At 47.5% G+C, this 15277-nt stretch overlaps 1 protein-coding gene across 3 annotated transcripts; it reads left to right on the plus strand.

Annotated features, from left to right (window-relative positions):
• Positions 1 to 471: 471 nt before the first annotated feature.
• SLC25A25 (solute carrier family 25 (mitochondrial carrier; phosphate carrier), member 25) lies at positions 472 to 14070 on the plus strand. Of its 3 annotated transcripts, XM_009888037.1 has the most exons (11): positions 472 to 696; positions 9201 to 9327; positions 9416 to 9503; positions 9954 to 9989; positions 10294 to 10405; positions 11141 to 11299; positions 12068 to 12220; positions 12355 to 12462; positions 12706 to 12873; positions 13295 to 13445; positions 13886 to 14070. In XM_009888037.1, the coding sequence occupies exons 1-11, from the start codon at positions 472 to 474 to the stop codon at positions 14068 to 14070; spliced, it is 1512 nt and encodes a 503-aa protein (XP_009886339.1). The 3 variants fall into 3 exon arrangements, with proteins under 3 accessions (XP_009886339.1, XP_009886340.1, XP_009886341.1); XM_009888038.1 differs by lacking the exon at positions 9954 to 9989; XM_009888039.1 differs by lacking the exons at positions 472 to 696; positions 9954 to 9989 and adding an exon at positions 6505 to 6663.
• The last annotated feature ends 1207 nt before the right edge of the window (positions 14071 to 15277 follow it).

The following is a 15277-nucleotide window of genomic DNA, read 5'->3' on the forward strand; positions in this document are numbered from 1 at the left end:
TGTTCAGCCCGGCTTGCTCAGCTGATGTGCCGTTAGGATGAGCCGGGACGCGAGGGTTAATTGGCGGCTCTGAGAAGCTTCTCTCGGAGAGGTTCATTTTTAGCTTTCCTCTTAAGCGCAGCGTCTGGGCTTCTCTGTCCAAGCAGTCTCCAAAGCTCAGCGTCTCGGCTTCTCCGTGCCAGGGGTCTTGGGCTTTGTCTGTTGCCATCAGATTTCTGAGGCTCTGGTACAATGAGCTGCTTGTCAGGCCAGGCACGACTGCAGTAGCAGCAATTTCAAAAGGCAGGAAGCGTCCGCAGGAGCGGTCTGTAAAGAATCCGAGCCCGTGGAGTCGCTGGGTTGAACCTCCCGCTGGCTGCTGTGCCGATTCCCGTCTTGGGGGTGCTTGGTAGTGCAGTCACATCATCCTTGGCAGCGGGCAGCTCCTGAGCGCGCAGGGTTTCCCTGCCTGGGACGCTCGCTGGAGCAGCAATGCTGCAGACCCTTTGGCATTTTCTGTCTAGCTTCCTTCCCAGGGCCATATGCCAAGGTCCTGCAGATGAAAAAGAGGATGAGGCCAGAAACACCACCCCACTTCCAGGCCCCGGGGAGAAAGGGCCAAAGATGTTGGGGAAGCCACAGGACAGAGGGACTGATCCCACTGAAAGGAGACCAACTATCCTACTGGTGGTTGGACCCGCAGAGCATTTTCCAAAGGTAATGGGATATCCAGGGGCCTGAGGAGGGGTTGGCGCACATGACAGCGGAGTGTGGGGTCTGCCGGGAGTAGGGGTTGTCGCAGACGGAGTGGGCGAGTAGCTGGGGGAATGTGTGTGTATTTGGGGAGGGGGGAGAGGAGCAGGGAAAGGGAGCGGGGTCCAAAGCGTGTGGCTGCTAGAAGGGAAATGGGGGGAGGACTGGGGGAATGACTGTGAAGAGAGGAGGTGATCTAACCTTTCGGACGTGATATTCAAAGGGTGGGGGGGAAATGCTGTTTAGGGGCAAGGGGAAATACGGAGGTCTCGAAGGTTCCTGGGCAACTTGTAACAAGCATGACTGAGAGGGCAGGGAATGATAATGCAGGTTAGTGGCGAGTCCCACCCCTGCACTGGAGACCAGCAAAGGATCAAAGAGATCCTAAAATGTTCCGGAGTCAAGTCTTTGGTAATTTGGCAAGGCTCTGGAAAAGCTAGTGTGTTTTGAGCAAATGAGTAACTGGCTGTATTAATTGAATGGCACAGCCCGGAAGAGAGGAAAGGCTGTCCCTGGGGAGCGGGTGGCATAAGGGAGAGAGTAAAATCTGCGTGAGGATGGGAAGTTTCCGGGGGGGTGGGAGAGCGGGGAGGTGGTGGGTACGCACAATTGGCGGAGAATAAATGGTGAGGCTTTGTCTGGGGGGAGGCGAACAAAAGCCGCTTAGTTTAGTGCCTGGGCTCCTAGCACAGCGCTGGCTGACTGCAAGTCTAGTTTATTTTTGATGGGGAGGGAATGCTGTCCGTCTCTCCTGAGGATGGTGCAGTCAGCTCTGACTGCATGTGGTTTAAGACCAAGGGTGTGACCTGGGATTAAGGGAGAAGGAGTCGGGCATAACCCCTGCGAGCGGTGAGAGCTTGGGGTAATACTAAAGAGCTGCAGGCGGGGTAGAGGTGCGTGACTTGCAGGATCCAGTTTATTTGGCAGGAATCGGCATTGTTGTTGCTGTAAGCTTTCTCTCTAAAATTGGAGATGAACAGGTTCAAGTTGTAGAATAGGGTGAATATCCTTTCTGCTGCCGTTTTGAATGGAAACAGGCAGGGTGGCATTTTGCATTCAGGGGAGCAGAAGCCACTCCCTGCTTGAATCAGACTGAAAAATCTGCAGGGACTTTTGCCTTCATCCCCGTTATTAGCTGTTAGCACTGTGCATCCTCTTCAAAAAGAGGAGCGTGCGCATTTTGAGGAGGACTTTGGTGCATGGAGGTTGCAGAAGGACAGAGGCTCAGAACTGAAGGAGGTTGTGATGAAAACCTTGAAAGCGTAGGGCTAAAAATCTGGTGTCTTCCAGGGAACAATGGTCCCTCAGTCGGGGAGAGTCCATCTGTTCACACCTGCAAATGAAGCTTTCTCTGAGAGCTGATACCAATCTTCTCTTTCCTGTGTGACCCTGGGAAGTTTTGCTGCATAGGAACCCTGAAACTGGCTAATGGAGAAATACCGAGGGGATAAGGATGTGGTAAAATGGTGTTATTGCAGCTTAGGAAGTAACTGCCCATCTGCTATGAGGTTGTGACTGTGTAATTTTAGCCTGGCCTGATTGTAAAGTAAAACACAGCGTAAAGCTCTTCTGTTGAGGATTATGCAGATATGTTTTACCTTGCAATTCAGGCCGGCTAATACTGCATCCAGCCATCGTGGTTCAGTTGATGGACAGTAACTTGTTAAGCTGCAATGACTTGTTTGTGCTTGATCAGATATCTGTGTTCTAATTACCTGTCTGAAGGAGAAGTGTTGCAAAAAGTCTAGTATAGCCTTAGGGATAGATTATAAACCACTGTGAGCAAACAGTATTATTTGGTGTTAAAAGGAAATGTGGGGGACACGTGGCTTTTGTTCTCTGCCACTGAATGTCTGTGACCTTGGGAGAAGTCTCTTGACTGGTATGCCACTTTGTGTTGTGAAAACGCCTGTAACTACATGTTTGCTAAAAACACGCAAAATGTCATGTCCGATACTTGGGTTACTGTAAGGAATTTGCATGTATTGATAAATTTGACCTGAGGTGCTTCCTGGGCCTGGCTTTTCAGTCTTCGTGTTGTAGTTGGCATGTTTCTGCTCAGATCCTTGCTTGAAGGTAACGATTTCAACATGAGGCTGTTTGTGCAAATGTGGGAGAAAATTCTGATTACGAATGTGATGCGTTGGCCCCTGGGTGTGTGTACACAGGAGAAGAGGTATGATCTGCCCCTGATGTCACCATCTGGACTTGTAACTTTGGATCTTTGTGTTGTCGGTGGAACAGGTCACCTTTCCTGGTTACCTTTATGTCACATACCATGTCGTGTTGTCTGCCTTCCCTGGTCTCTATCCTTCCCCTTGCACAGCCTTGGCTGGCTGCAGCTCTTTACTCTGCTGGGGTCTCTTCAATGATTAACTCCCCTCCTTCATACACTTTACGCTTTGTTTGTGCTTTGTGAGGACTTTCTGTACTGTACAATTAATTATAAGCTAGTTTCCAGAAATTAAAAAATACCGAGTCAGCAGGACCTAGTGAAAACTTCGAGCAATAGCGGTTCTCTCTCAGGCCCATGATGTACTCGCCCAGAAAGCTGTTTTGCCTGTGAAGGAGGATGTTAGTTATGTGGCTGTGATGCTCACTGGCACATTTTTAGAGTCTCTTTTTTTAGCAAAGTAAATTCAAAATTAAACAGCATACTTTCCTGCTCCTTGTATGGCTGCATCCTCCCCTCCTTTGGGAGGTACCTTCTGGAGCTGATGTAGTAAACTGGTGATGAAGTCGATGCCTAGAAGAGTACAAATGACTTGGAAAGGTTAGTGTTGGAATGGCAGGGTGTTGAAATTAGTAACTCCTGCAGCATTTAAATAAGAACCAAATTCTATAAATAAAATGGACAATGAGTTTGCAGCTTCCTTGATGGCAAGAAAAGCGAGCCTTCTGTGGAAGGCAGACGGACCCACGTAGTGCTCCCTTTAGCAGAGGCGGGTGTTAGCGAGGCTGGCTTCACATCAACCGAAACTGTGTAGGTCCAGCTCTGGCTTTGTTGGCAGAATTGGTGGATGGAAGAAGTATCAGGGAGGAGTGACTAGAAAGTGATGACTTTATTTGGACCTCTGTGCCCTTGTCCTTGGTTTGATCAGGAATAGCCAGTGCTAACGAGGGATGTACTGTCCGTAGCTCGCGCCTGAAGCCCTGGGGTGGGTGTGCTGCAGCCCGTGGTGGTACGGCCACATGCACACCGCAGGGGCTGCGGGAGCGGGACCGGCACCCGCTGCGTCTGCTGAGCCTTGAGCGGTGACCCCGTGCTAGTTGTGTTCAAGCAGCACTGATCCCTGCAGCTCTGGAGAGCTATCTTGCTTTTGAGTACTTCTAGGTTTACCAGGATTCTTTTAGGTGAAATCTAAATACTTGTTAATGCCTGTTTAAGTTCCCTTTGTCATTATAACCAGAATTGCTGGTATAAACTTCATTCGTAATCTGTCTCTCCTTCTTAGCTCGCTGTCCTGTAATTAATACCCTGCTTAAAATCAGCTTTCTTAACCTCGTTACCTTTCTCCTTTCCTCTGACGTAGGTAGTAGGGCTTTTTTCCCTAAAATGTGCAGATTTTGCCTTTTGTCTCTAGCTGCCAACTCTAGACAGAGTTTATTAGGAAAATCTGCATCATGTTGGCATAGCAACTGAGCTGCCAAGCAGCTATAACAGTGATGCTTGGCAACTCGTGGGAAGGACTACGGGGGATCTTAAGCCTTGGTGGGGCAAAGCTGAGTTACGTTTATTCGCTTACTCCCCGCAGCTGGGCAGGGGAGAGCTGCTCGCCGTGGTCAGGCCGCTGAAGGCGTTTGCTTTTGGCCGGTGGCGCGTAGCATTAGGGTGCTGCTTGAAGACAGCCCCAGCTCGGTGGGAAAAGGCTGGGGTGTGCTGTTGGTGTGCATGTGGTGAGCTGCTGCAGCTGATCTTTAAGAGGATCTGGAGTCCCTGAGAAGATCCTGTTTTCGTGCGGAGAGACGTCAGCAGGGAGTAGGTTAAGCCTGGTTAGGTAACGCGGCAGTGGTGCCGTGGTAGGTGAGGTGACAGGGGGAGGGTGTAGGAAACCGTTGTAGGTCACGATTCTCAAGGGTACCGAATCTCTGCGAGTCGTGATCTATTAAAACTTTTTTTTTTTTTAAATATATCCTTTAAATAAAGCCCCAGATTAAATATTCCCAATTCGTGTGATTGACATGCAGCTCCACAAACAGCTTATTACAGACCTTGGCTTTTCTTTAAATCTAAAGAGCAAAATACCAGTGTAAAGACGTAAAGGCCCCTTGTGCATTAGGATCGGAGGAAGGGAGTGCTTATTGGACTTTGTACTGGCCAGGCAGTCTGTTTAAACAGAGCAAACACAAGAAAATGTTGCTGTGTCCGCAGTGGTGGGGAAAGCTGTTAGCTGGTCTGGCATAAATCAGTTTAGCAAACATGCTGTGTTACTTCAAGTGCAGGCAGGATTATAGTGTTTTGGTTATTGGCCATGCTTTTTCGCCTCTTCCTTGTGTGATAGCTTCTCTTTGATGAATATCAAGACTGTAACTTTATTTTAAAATTCATGTTAGCAATCAGTAATTCTGTACTGGGCAGTATTGTTACCTGCTGACTTCTGTGGCACTCCTGCTGTAGAGCTGGGTGTTATCCCATACATTGAACTCCACTAAATGTTCAGAAGCCTGTAATTATATCTGCATTAAATGATGCATGTGCCACACTCCCTCTTCAGCCTGGCTTGCTCCTGATGAAAGCTCAGGAGCTCGCTTACAAAGCAGTTAAATTGTAAATGGTTAGAAACTGGAAAATGTTGTTCTGCTTGGGCCACTCCTCGTTATAGCGTATGTCCAACTGCGATGTTTAAGTGTAGTTGGGAGAGGAGGAAAAACTAGTAAGCTGTTGTAATTGCTGTGTGGATGCTTAGCTAAGAGCCTTTGAAGCAGCTGGGTCTGTTTTGAAGCCTGCCCTTGATTTTGGTGGTTTTCTGGTTATCTGGCGCAATGGCAAACCTTCTCCACAGGCTTTATTGCTGCCTCTATTAGTAACTCCAGAGTGCTGCAGAGATCTTGGTATGCAGGGGTTGCCTGCTCCTAGCTGGCACAAGTGTTTTTGGGAGGACTTCCAGTCAAAGCCAATCAACTCTGGCATAGGAAAATAACATTGTAAAAGTCGAGTTTTGAGGCTTTTGCTTTAAGCTGGATATCTCAAACGTGTATGAAAGCAGTAAGTGGGTGGCATCCTGCTCTTACTGTGTTTTAGAGGAAGAATTTTGGGAAGAGAAGACAGTGAGAGTCCTCTTTGTCTTCTGTGGTGGGAAAAGTTATGATCAAGACTGGTCCCTACTGTGCTGCGTGTGTAAATCCCTGGAGTGGTGGGCACAGGACCAGAAAGCACCGGTCTGCTGTAAGGAACATCAAGTGAGCGTCTTGGATGTTGGCCAAAGCCTCTTGGGTTAAATGAGATGCCCGGTAAGAGTTAACTTGCGGTGAGCATGATGTAAGGTCTCTGGGCTTAATGGGAGCCTGGTGTTGAGCAATGGGAGGCAGCTCACATGCCTCCTCCGATCCGGTGTCTGGGTGGGACTGTACAGCCACCGCTTCCCTTTTAAGTAGAAGGGCAGGGCTTGCGCAGCCAATCCCACCGGAGCCGGCTTCGCTCATAGGCATGTGTCATGAGACTCGCTGGCATTTCCTTTCCACTACGCACTGAAATTAGCTCGGGGAATCATTCAGCTTTGCTTCCCTTCCCAGTCAGTCTGAGCAGGGCAGCTGAGTCTCTGGCTCAGAAAGATGCTCTGCCTCTGTCTGTATGTGCCAGTGTTCGGGGAGTCGCAGACGGAGTTTGAATACTTTGAGTCGAAGGGGCTCCCGGCTGAACTCAAATCGATCTTCCGACTCAGCCTCTTCATTCCTTCCCAGGAGTTCTCCACCTACCGCCAGTGGAAGCAGGTATGGCCCCGAGGGAGGAACGGGAGGGAGCGAGCGATGGAGGGATGTTCTCCAACGCCCCGAGTGCCTGGTTAGAAGGGGAGAAAGTCATGACGGCTCTGTCGTAATAGCTGGGTACAGCACAGACACGTTTCTGTTGCCCCTTTGCAGGGATTGCTGAAGCAGCATGGAGTGGACTTTTTTTCTTTTTTATTCTTTGGCTTGAATCTGATGGGATCTCAGTGCCTCTGAGACTTTAAACCAGTTGATTTGATGCAAGTTAGTTAGAAAAAGGGGTTTTCCAAACTATGGATTCCTCCGCTTTAACTGGTCTGCTCAAACACGTTTCACATCCTCTTCCTTTTCCTTCTTACACCCTTCCGCCTGCCCCGCTCCTACGGGGGGTGTGTAATCTAATGTCAGCTCGTGTGGATCAGGTCTCGCCCCAGCGATGGTGAGCGGGTTTGTGCTGTGAGCCGGAGAGCGGCTCGGCAGCGGTGGGTGGGCTGGGAGCGGGGAGGTTGTGCAAGAGCGTTTCCCTTCGCTAAGGAAGGGAGATGCACTAAATCCACGGAGTGCTGCATGTGACTCGCTGTCACAGCCCTTGCTTTCCGCTTGCTGGTGTGATTGTCATGACCAGGGCTGTCAAGAGCCCAGACAGCTGATTATTGAACAGCAAAGCTGGGTGGGCTTTTTGTGCAGACACACAAACAAAAGATGTAGCAGGCTTTAAGACGTGTGGGGTCCCAAAGCGTGCTGCAGGGGCTCCGTCTTGTGCAGGTGACCATGGAAACATCTGCAGCCAGCATAGCTGTTAATGAGCAGTTCTGTCTATGGAGATTTCATATGTGCTGTTAAAGGCGAAGATACTTGTTCGTCTCTGGAGAAGATGCTGGGAGCTTGGCGCTCTCACTCTTCACACGTGCGTTGCGGGTTACTGTTCGACAGGCTCGCAGCAGTTTTGCTTTGTGATAGTGGCGGAGGAAGGCTCGCGGAGCAAGGCAGCTTCTGGTACCTGTGGTCTCTGATCACTCATTGCACGTCTCTGCGGTTGTTAGGGGTGTGCTGAGAGAGCGGGAGCAGTTGCACAGTCACATCTCTCTTACAGTGCCTCTGAATTATTAGCGCCTGTCAACTGGTTGGGGGTTGCCAGTTAGAGGGAAGCCCTGATTCAGCTGTTCAAGGCCAATCTGCTGACATGAGAGGGGTGTTGGTCTATCTTTAGCCTACAAGTTGAATGTGGGGTCATATCTGAACTTTACAACAGTCATATGATAAATTGCAGGTTAAGAATACTGGGCACACCTCAAAGGTCAGGGCAGCTGGGACAGCGCTTTCTTATTTAAGGTTCCTAATATGATTAGGAATAATCCTCATGGCATTAGGGCTAAAGTGACAGGACTTGGTGGGGTGAGAGAGAGTTTTAATAGTGAAGTATTTAGTATTGAAGTCATTTAAAATGGCACTGAAACAAAGACTTAAGGCTTTCGAAGGGGACTGGTGCTCATAGGCTAAGGAAATATCACAGTAAGCTTAGGTTTGCTTATTACCTGTGAAGCCTAAATATTGAACAAAATATCGGTGAACGGGAGGTTAGCCTAGCGTTTGATCTCGCCTCAGAGCTTCCTTAACAACCCACCTGCTGTTACAAGAATTAAAACAAAAATTTAGGTGATGCGGTAGACTGAATCACACCTCATTTAGTGTTGCTCACTGATTCATGTTGAAAAAGACTTGTAGGTTCTCAAAGGCAAGTGACTGAACAAGAAGGGGAATAGGAACTTCCTGAGCCACATTCTTGCAGCCCAGAGATCACCTCTCCTGTCAACAAGTAGCCATGTGCCCTTAGATAGGACAGTCCATCTGCTATTGCCCCATGCTGAAGTGAGTTAATTAGTCATTTACCTTGTCCTAGATGTCTGGCACAGAGTCTGATCTTGATTTTTAGCTTTGTCCTACTAAGAACCTTTTCTTGTTCTATATGCGTGTTGTGGAAAGTTGTATAATTAAAGCACATAGCTCCAGGGTGCTCAAACCAGTTCATAGGGGTTTTTATCTTTGGCTGTGTCCACTAGAGCTGGACAGGCTTTTTCTGGTTGGAGTTAGTTATTGCCAGAGGGAGCTTACTTCTCTAAGGATTGTAGTAGGCATGAAATTCCTTCTCCTGTTCAGGATTTCTTATTACCTGAAGTTTTGTGATTCACTTTTTATGCAAACCTGTTGCCTCATACTTAGTTCAAGAACCTCCACAAGGGCTTTGTAAGGTGTTAATCAAGATACAGGACTGAGATTAGACACATGATACTAGCAGAATATCCCTGATAAAAGCATGAGGCATTTCATCTGCGTAACTAACTTCGGGAGACAGTTGCCTGGAATCAGGTGACTTTTCTGCACTACTGCTTTGCTCGAATTTCTTGGAGGAATTATAATTCTGCCAGCTGCTTTCTGGATGAAAAGTCAGTTGGGTAGGAAATAATCTTTAAACATGGTGGAAGAAGGGGCAGTTCTTTCTGAACGAACAAAGGAACTGACAGGTTTTGATTGTTTCTAAACAGAAAATTGTGAAGGCTGGAGACAAGGACCTGGATGGACAGCTGGATTTTGAGGAATTTGTTCACTATCTCCAAGATCATGAAAAGAAGCTGAGACTGGTCTTCAAGAGTTTGGATAAGAAGAATGATGGTAAACACCTTTCTCATGCTTGTGAATAGACTATTGCATATGTTAGCTTGTAATACGTATACTTGAGCTCACTGGCTTATCTTTGCAGGCCGTATTGATGCCCAGGAGATTGTGCAGTCTCTTCGGGACCTGGGAGTCAAGATCTCTGAACAGCAGGCTGAGAAAATACTGAAGAGGTGAGGATTCAGCTGGTTCTTCTGTTTTACTGTTGAGGGGGTTAGAAACAAGTGTAGGGACGTAGAACCCATCTCCTCTTTCTACCCTGTACACGCTTTTCAGAGACTTCATCTCCTCCCTTTTTGCCTATTACTCTTAATTTTGATTTTTTTTTTTTTCCATGAATTGACACTTGTAATGTCGTAAAACATTATGGAGAGTTATTGTCACAATTTCTTATCTTACTGACCTGTTGTGGGGAAGTGCTTGCATCTGAGCTGATTTGCATCCCTGTCTGATTGTCCTGCTGCCCTGAGCTTGCTGCTTTGGAGAGGGACTGTGCTGTTGCTCTTCGGAAATGCTGAATGCTTTATGCATGTGGCACTAACATGTTAACAACCACTTATTTGTGCTGTTTTTTCCTTTCTTTCCTCTGCTACCTTCCCTCTGTCTGTTTGCCTGTGTGTCAGAATAAGGACGGGACACTTCTGGGGTCCTGTCACCTAGTAAGTATTATTTTCCCTTCAGTGTCAGGTATGTCCCTAAGTTTGGTAGGAGGGGGTGCAACTAGTCCTGTGGGTTGGTTAAGGGGGAGAGAGAGAGGGGCGGAAAAGGGGACCCCACTTCTACCTTTCTGCAGTGTTTAGTGAATAGAAGATTTCCTAGCTTTGTCTTGTGTCTCTTTAGAAGTCTTTTAGTAGTTGCTTTGCAAAGCTTTTTTTGGTGTAGGCCTGAATATTCAAAGGGAAGGGGAGGAGGAATTTGTCACCCAGTGGGAGTCTGTACTCATCTAATGATAAATCTTTTTAGCATGGATAAAAATGGGACAATGACAATTGATTGGAATGAGTGGCGAGACTATCACCTGCTGCACCCAGTGGAGAACATTCCTGAAATCATCCTGTACTGGAAGCACTCCACGGTAAGAAATGGTTCTTCCCCAACGGGTCTTGGTCTTTTCCCAGCTTCTCAGTCAGAGTCCTGACCCCCGGAAACTGCTATCGGCCGTCCCTATCTTTCTCTTCATGCTTCAGTAGCTGCCCTGTAGCCCTAGAAGCCAAATCGCTTCCTGTTCTGTTATCTTGCCACCTATCACGGCACGGCTTCTGAAGTCGCTGGTACAGGTGATAAATAACTGCACCTTCTGCAGGAAGATGAGGGTGTTCACTTGGCTTGCACCTCTGAGAGCTCATACCAGTGGCCAGCCCCTGCTGGTTCAAGACCTGTTAAGACTAGAAACTGATTTGACAGGCAGCCGTCCTTCCTGGAGATATTTCGGTGTGTGTAAATAGCATGTAACGAGATTAAACTGGCTGCGAGCTTGGAAGGTTCCAGAGAGGTCCAGCTTCTCTGCCATGCAGCTGCTCGCTGGTCATTTTGTTCCTTACTATGATCCACAATATTTTAATGCAGACAAAATGTTCAGCAGTTGCCAACTTCTTAAGCAGAAATCTCTGAATGTGAAGGTTCCCCCTGTGATGTGCTATAGCAGTGGCAGTTCCTGTCACTGGACACAGCAGTCACTGGCTATAGATAAGCTGCTGACTTGGAATAAGCATATCCAGTACTTCAACACTTAGCACTGATAAAGAGCAATAAAACTTTGGCACGATCACTAGCTGATGGAACATTTCTCAACACCTTAAAACTTTTGCAGATCTTTGATGTAGGAGAGAATTTGACTGTCCCTGATGAGTTCACAGTGGAAGAGAGGCAGACAGGGATGTGGTGGAGACATCTGGTTGCAGGTGGAGGTGCAGGTGCCGTGTCCAGAACCTGTACAGCTCCCTTGGACCGCCTGAAAGTGCTTATGCAGGTATGATGGAGCAGTTCCAGTTTGTTTGAATACCCAGGCAGATTCCTTTAATCTTCTTGGATGCTTAGGAGATGATAATGTTCATCAACACAGTACAGCACTCTGGCCATGATTAATCTCTTTGCTTTTACATTGCTATTTTTGAAGGCTTTTTGGATTATTTGAATGATCAAACTCATGTTAAAAAGTTGTTCTTCATTGACTAGAAAAAATATAGAGAATATTTTGGGAGGTAGACATGTGAAAACTGTCAATAGTTAGAGAGCTATGTGGTTTAGAGCACTGGAAAACTTGAGTTTTGGTGAAACAGGTTCAAGTCTCGTGTTCCCATGAGAGACCCTGAGGCCATGAGAGTTGAAGTGGTTGTGGTGGTCAGCTGGCAGAGCCCATACTCAGTATAAGTATTATCTGTGGTAGAAAGGAGTTAGAAAAACTTGATTTTAGCCTGTTTTGTCACTGTACCTGCTCTTGAGCCAGCTGAGAAGTTTACCCTGGGTAGCTGATCCTATGCTAGGTACAGGAGTTGCCTATTTAACCTTTCCTCCCATTCCAGAGGGAGGTATTGATTAGATCCATTAGTTAACACTAGACTTCACAAAAAAGAAAAGAAGGTTGCTTTCCTATTGTAGAAGTTATCTGGAAGGGATTAAAGCCTTGGCAAATCTCTGGGTAAATAAAAAAGCGCCCTTTTGTCCCTGGATTACGGAAAAACGTAGCACTGTCGTAATCAGGACTGGAACTAATCCAAGCTTGCTCTCTGTCTCCCAGGTTCATGCCTCCCGCAGTAACAACATGTGCATCGTTGGCGGTTTTACTCAAATGATCCGAGAGGGTGGACCAAGGTCACTGTGGCGAGGGAATGGCATCAATGTGTTGAAGATTGCACCGGAATCTGCCATTAAGTTCATGGCCTATGAGCAGGTGAGTAAAAGGGCACAGACAAGTCTGGCAGCAGAAGGGTCTGCAGAAGGAGAAGCTGGGAAAAAAAAAAAAAAAAAGATGATGGCTGAGATAAGTCAGCAAGGCTCAATGTCTATCTGTTTTGGCTTCCACAGATCAAGCGATTCATTGGAACTGACCAAGAAATGCTGAGGATTCATGAGCGGCTGTTAGCTGGTTCTTTGGCCGGGGCCATCGCACAGAGCAGCATCTACCCGATGGAGGTGAGGCGGGTGGCTGAGAGTCCAGCCCATGAGGGGTGATGGCAAGGCGCTGAGATGGGAAAATGTGGGTTGAATACCAGCACTATGATAGCTTAATTAATGAATTCTGAGAGATGGGTAATACTGCTCGCATGACACTTGCTGTAGTCCTGACTGTCATGCTCTTAAGAGTGACATTGTCTATATGGTTTTCTCCTATTGATTCTCCTGTAGGCCTTCATGGTATTTATTTTTGTCTTCTAGGTTCTGAAAACACGGATGGCTCTAAGAAAGACAGGACAATACTCAGGCATGTTGGATTGTGCCAAAAACATCCTTTCGAAGGAAGGGATGGCTGCCTTCTACAAGGGCTACATCCCCAACATGCTGGGAATCATTCCATACGCTGGTATTGACCTGGCAGTCTATGAGGTATGAAGCCTTTAACCTGTTGTAGGGCTGTGCTGTTTGTGTAGCTTTATCACTGTCAGACCTGTCAGTTACTACAGCAGTTTAAGTAATTTATCAAAGCTTTCCTGATCAGCCTTATGGGGCACAAATGGATTTTTTTTTTCTACCCAAAATGGCCTAGAAGATAATCCAATACAACGATTCTCTGTTTAACATCATGCGTGGTCCCTTGTTCTTTTTTTTATGAGAAAATTGCAGCAGAAAATTAAAGAAGGGATTTTCCCCAGGCACTACATAGCAGTAGCTCAAAAAGATTTGAGAAGCCGAATGCTTCTGGCTGAATTTGCACATAGCTTTCTGGACCCTTACGCTAGATCTCTTATGTAACGTGATATTCTTTTGATTGCCTCTTCACTGCTAACATCTGGCTTCTTCCTTCCAGACACTAAAAAACGCCTGGTTGCAGCGCTACGCCGTCAACAGCGCCGACCCTGGAGTCTTTGTTCTGCTGGCTTGTGGCACCATCTCCAGTACCTGTGGGCAGCTTGCCAGTTACCCGCTGGCTCTTGTGAGGACACGCATGCAGGCCCAAGGTGAGAACTTCTGGGAACTGTGGGAACTCCTGCCATGATCTCTGAGCAGGGTAAAGGTCCTCCAGTGTAAACATTGCAACAGCAGCCTTAACTGGCCTGTGCTGCTGAGCAGTCGGCTATTTGCCATGCTGCAAGAGGACAGTGGACTTTGAGCTGCCCTTAGCATCTGGGGCCAAGCACCTGCAGGACAGAGGTTCTGTTTTGCTCAGATTTGGAGTTTTGGGCTAAGGGCATCTGCAAAGCAGTTGGAGAAAACGGCTGCCACGTGCAGCATGGGCACGGCTTGCTGTGACGTTAGATGCTGTCCCCCGTGAAGCACCTTTGCTCTGTGAACATCCACAGGAAGCACATGAATCAGAACTGCTCTTTGAGACAGGTGTTACCTTGAAGTGTTTTCATCACATAGACTGCATTATTAATTGTGGCTTTCCCTGTTGCAGCGTCAGTGGAGGGAGCTCCTGAAGTGACGATGAGGGGACTGTTTAAACACATTCTGAAGACAGAGGGAGCGTTTGGTCTTTACCGAGGTCTGGCGCCGAACTTTATGAAGGTGATCCCAGCTGTAAGCATCAGTTACGTGGTTTATGAAAACTTGAAGATGACTCTGGGCGTGCAGTCACGGTGACCAGGAGATGCCGAGGACTTTGAACTCTGAAATCTTGGGGTGCGATCCCAAGACGTATAGCCATCTCTCATTCTGTGAATGTGTTGACACTAAGCTGACTAAGCAAAGCTGTGAAATCTCAGATAGTTTGTGAGTCAGTAAGGGGGAGGGGAGGATCTGGGGTCCTTTGCCATCTTGCTACTCAGAGCTCCACATAAACCATCACGTGGTCCTTTTCATTGGGCCTTTTGGGAGCCTGGGCGGAGAACTCCTGGGAGGATCTTAAGGCGCGAGTTGCTGAGGTCAGTTCCCAGCAGTATAGCAGAGTAGCAAAGATTTGGGTAACAGGTCTGCTTTCAGCGGATTGTGTGTACAGAGCTGTTTGCCTGCAGATGAGCACCTTCTGACTTGCTGAAAGAGCTTCTTTTTCCATTCAGAGAGCTTCTTTTTCCATTCAGTTGTTTAACTTCCTACCCGTTGTTTAAATTTGTACAAACCTTGTGTAGGAGCTGCTGCCGCACCAGGCTTGTTGTTATGTTTACATATATTCCTTTGGGTAGGAGACATTCATGTTCTGCTTCCAAGACTTGACATGAAATGTAACTTCAAACTATACTGGTTTTGAGGGCTGGTGGGCAGTGGTTTATCCGGTCAGGCTGAAGGTTACTTAGGCCAGCCTGATGAAGAATTAGGATTATTTATTTTTTATAGGTTTAAGTGTGTCTCATAAATCCACTAACAAGATGCACTTACTAACAGAAGCAGCAGCCTAGAGCCTGCATGCCTGTATCCTTTGCATGCCGGATTGGCTTGTCGTATACCCAGCAGGGGCTTGGAAAGGGGAAGGCGGGAGAGCCCTGGATGGACCGGCACCTTGATGCATGGCTTTAGTGAACAAAAGACAATATTTCACAGCTCCTGTGCAGTTGTGCTCCCAGCACGACATGAGAGCCCCTGTGCAGCGCTGCATGGACCTCTGAATTCCATTCTGCCTGGTGCCAAGGGTAGCTGGTGGACCTTTTCCAAACCCTGTGCCTACGCTGCTATCTATCTCTTTAGACCTCTTTGTAGATTGATGTTCAGGTTTGCATTCGTGGGATGGAGTCCCCAAGCCAGAAGTATGTCTGCTGTGGGAAGGGGTGTTAGTGGGAGGGTCTGGTTGTCACTGGGAGAGGTGAGCTTTCAGTCCTGAAGACGTGCTTGCTTTTCTTTCAAAAGGTGCTTTTCA

This window comes from Charadrius vociferus, unplaced genomic scaffold (genome assembly GCF_000708025.1).
Source record: "Charadrius vociferus isolate BGI_N301 unplaced genomic scaffold, ASM70802v2 scaffold56, whole genome shotgun sequence".
In the NCBI taxonomy this organism is placed as follows: Eukaryota; Metazoa; Chordata; class Aves; order Charadriiformes; family Charadriidae; genus Charadrius; species Charadrius vociferus.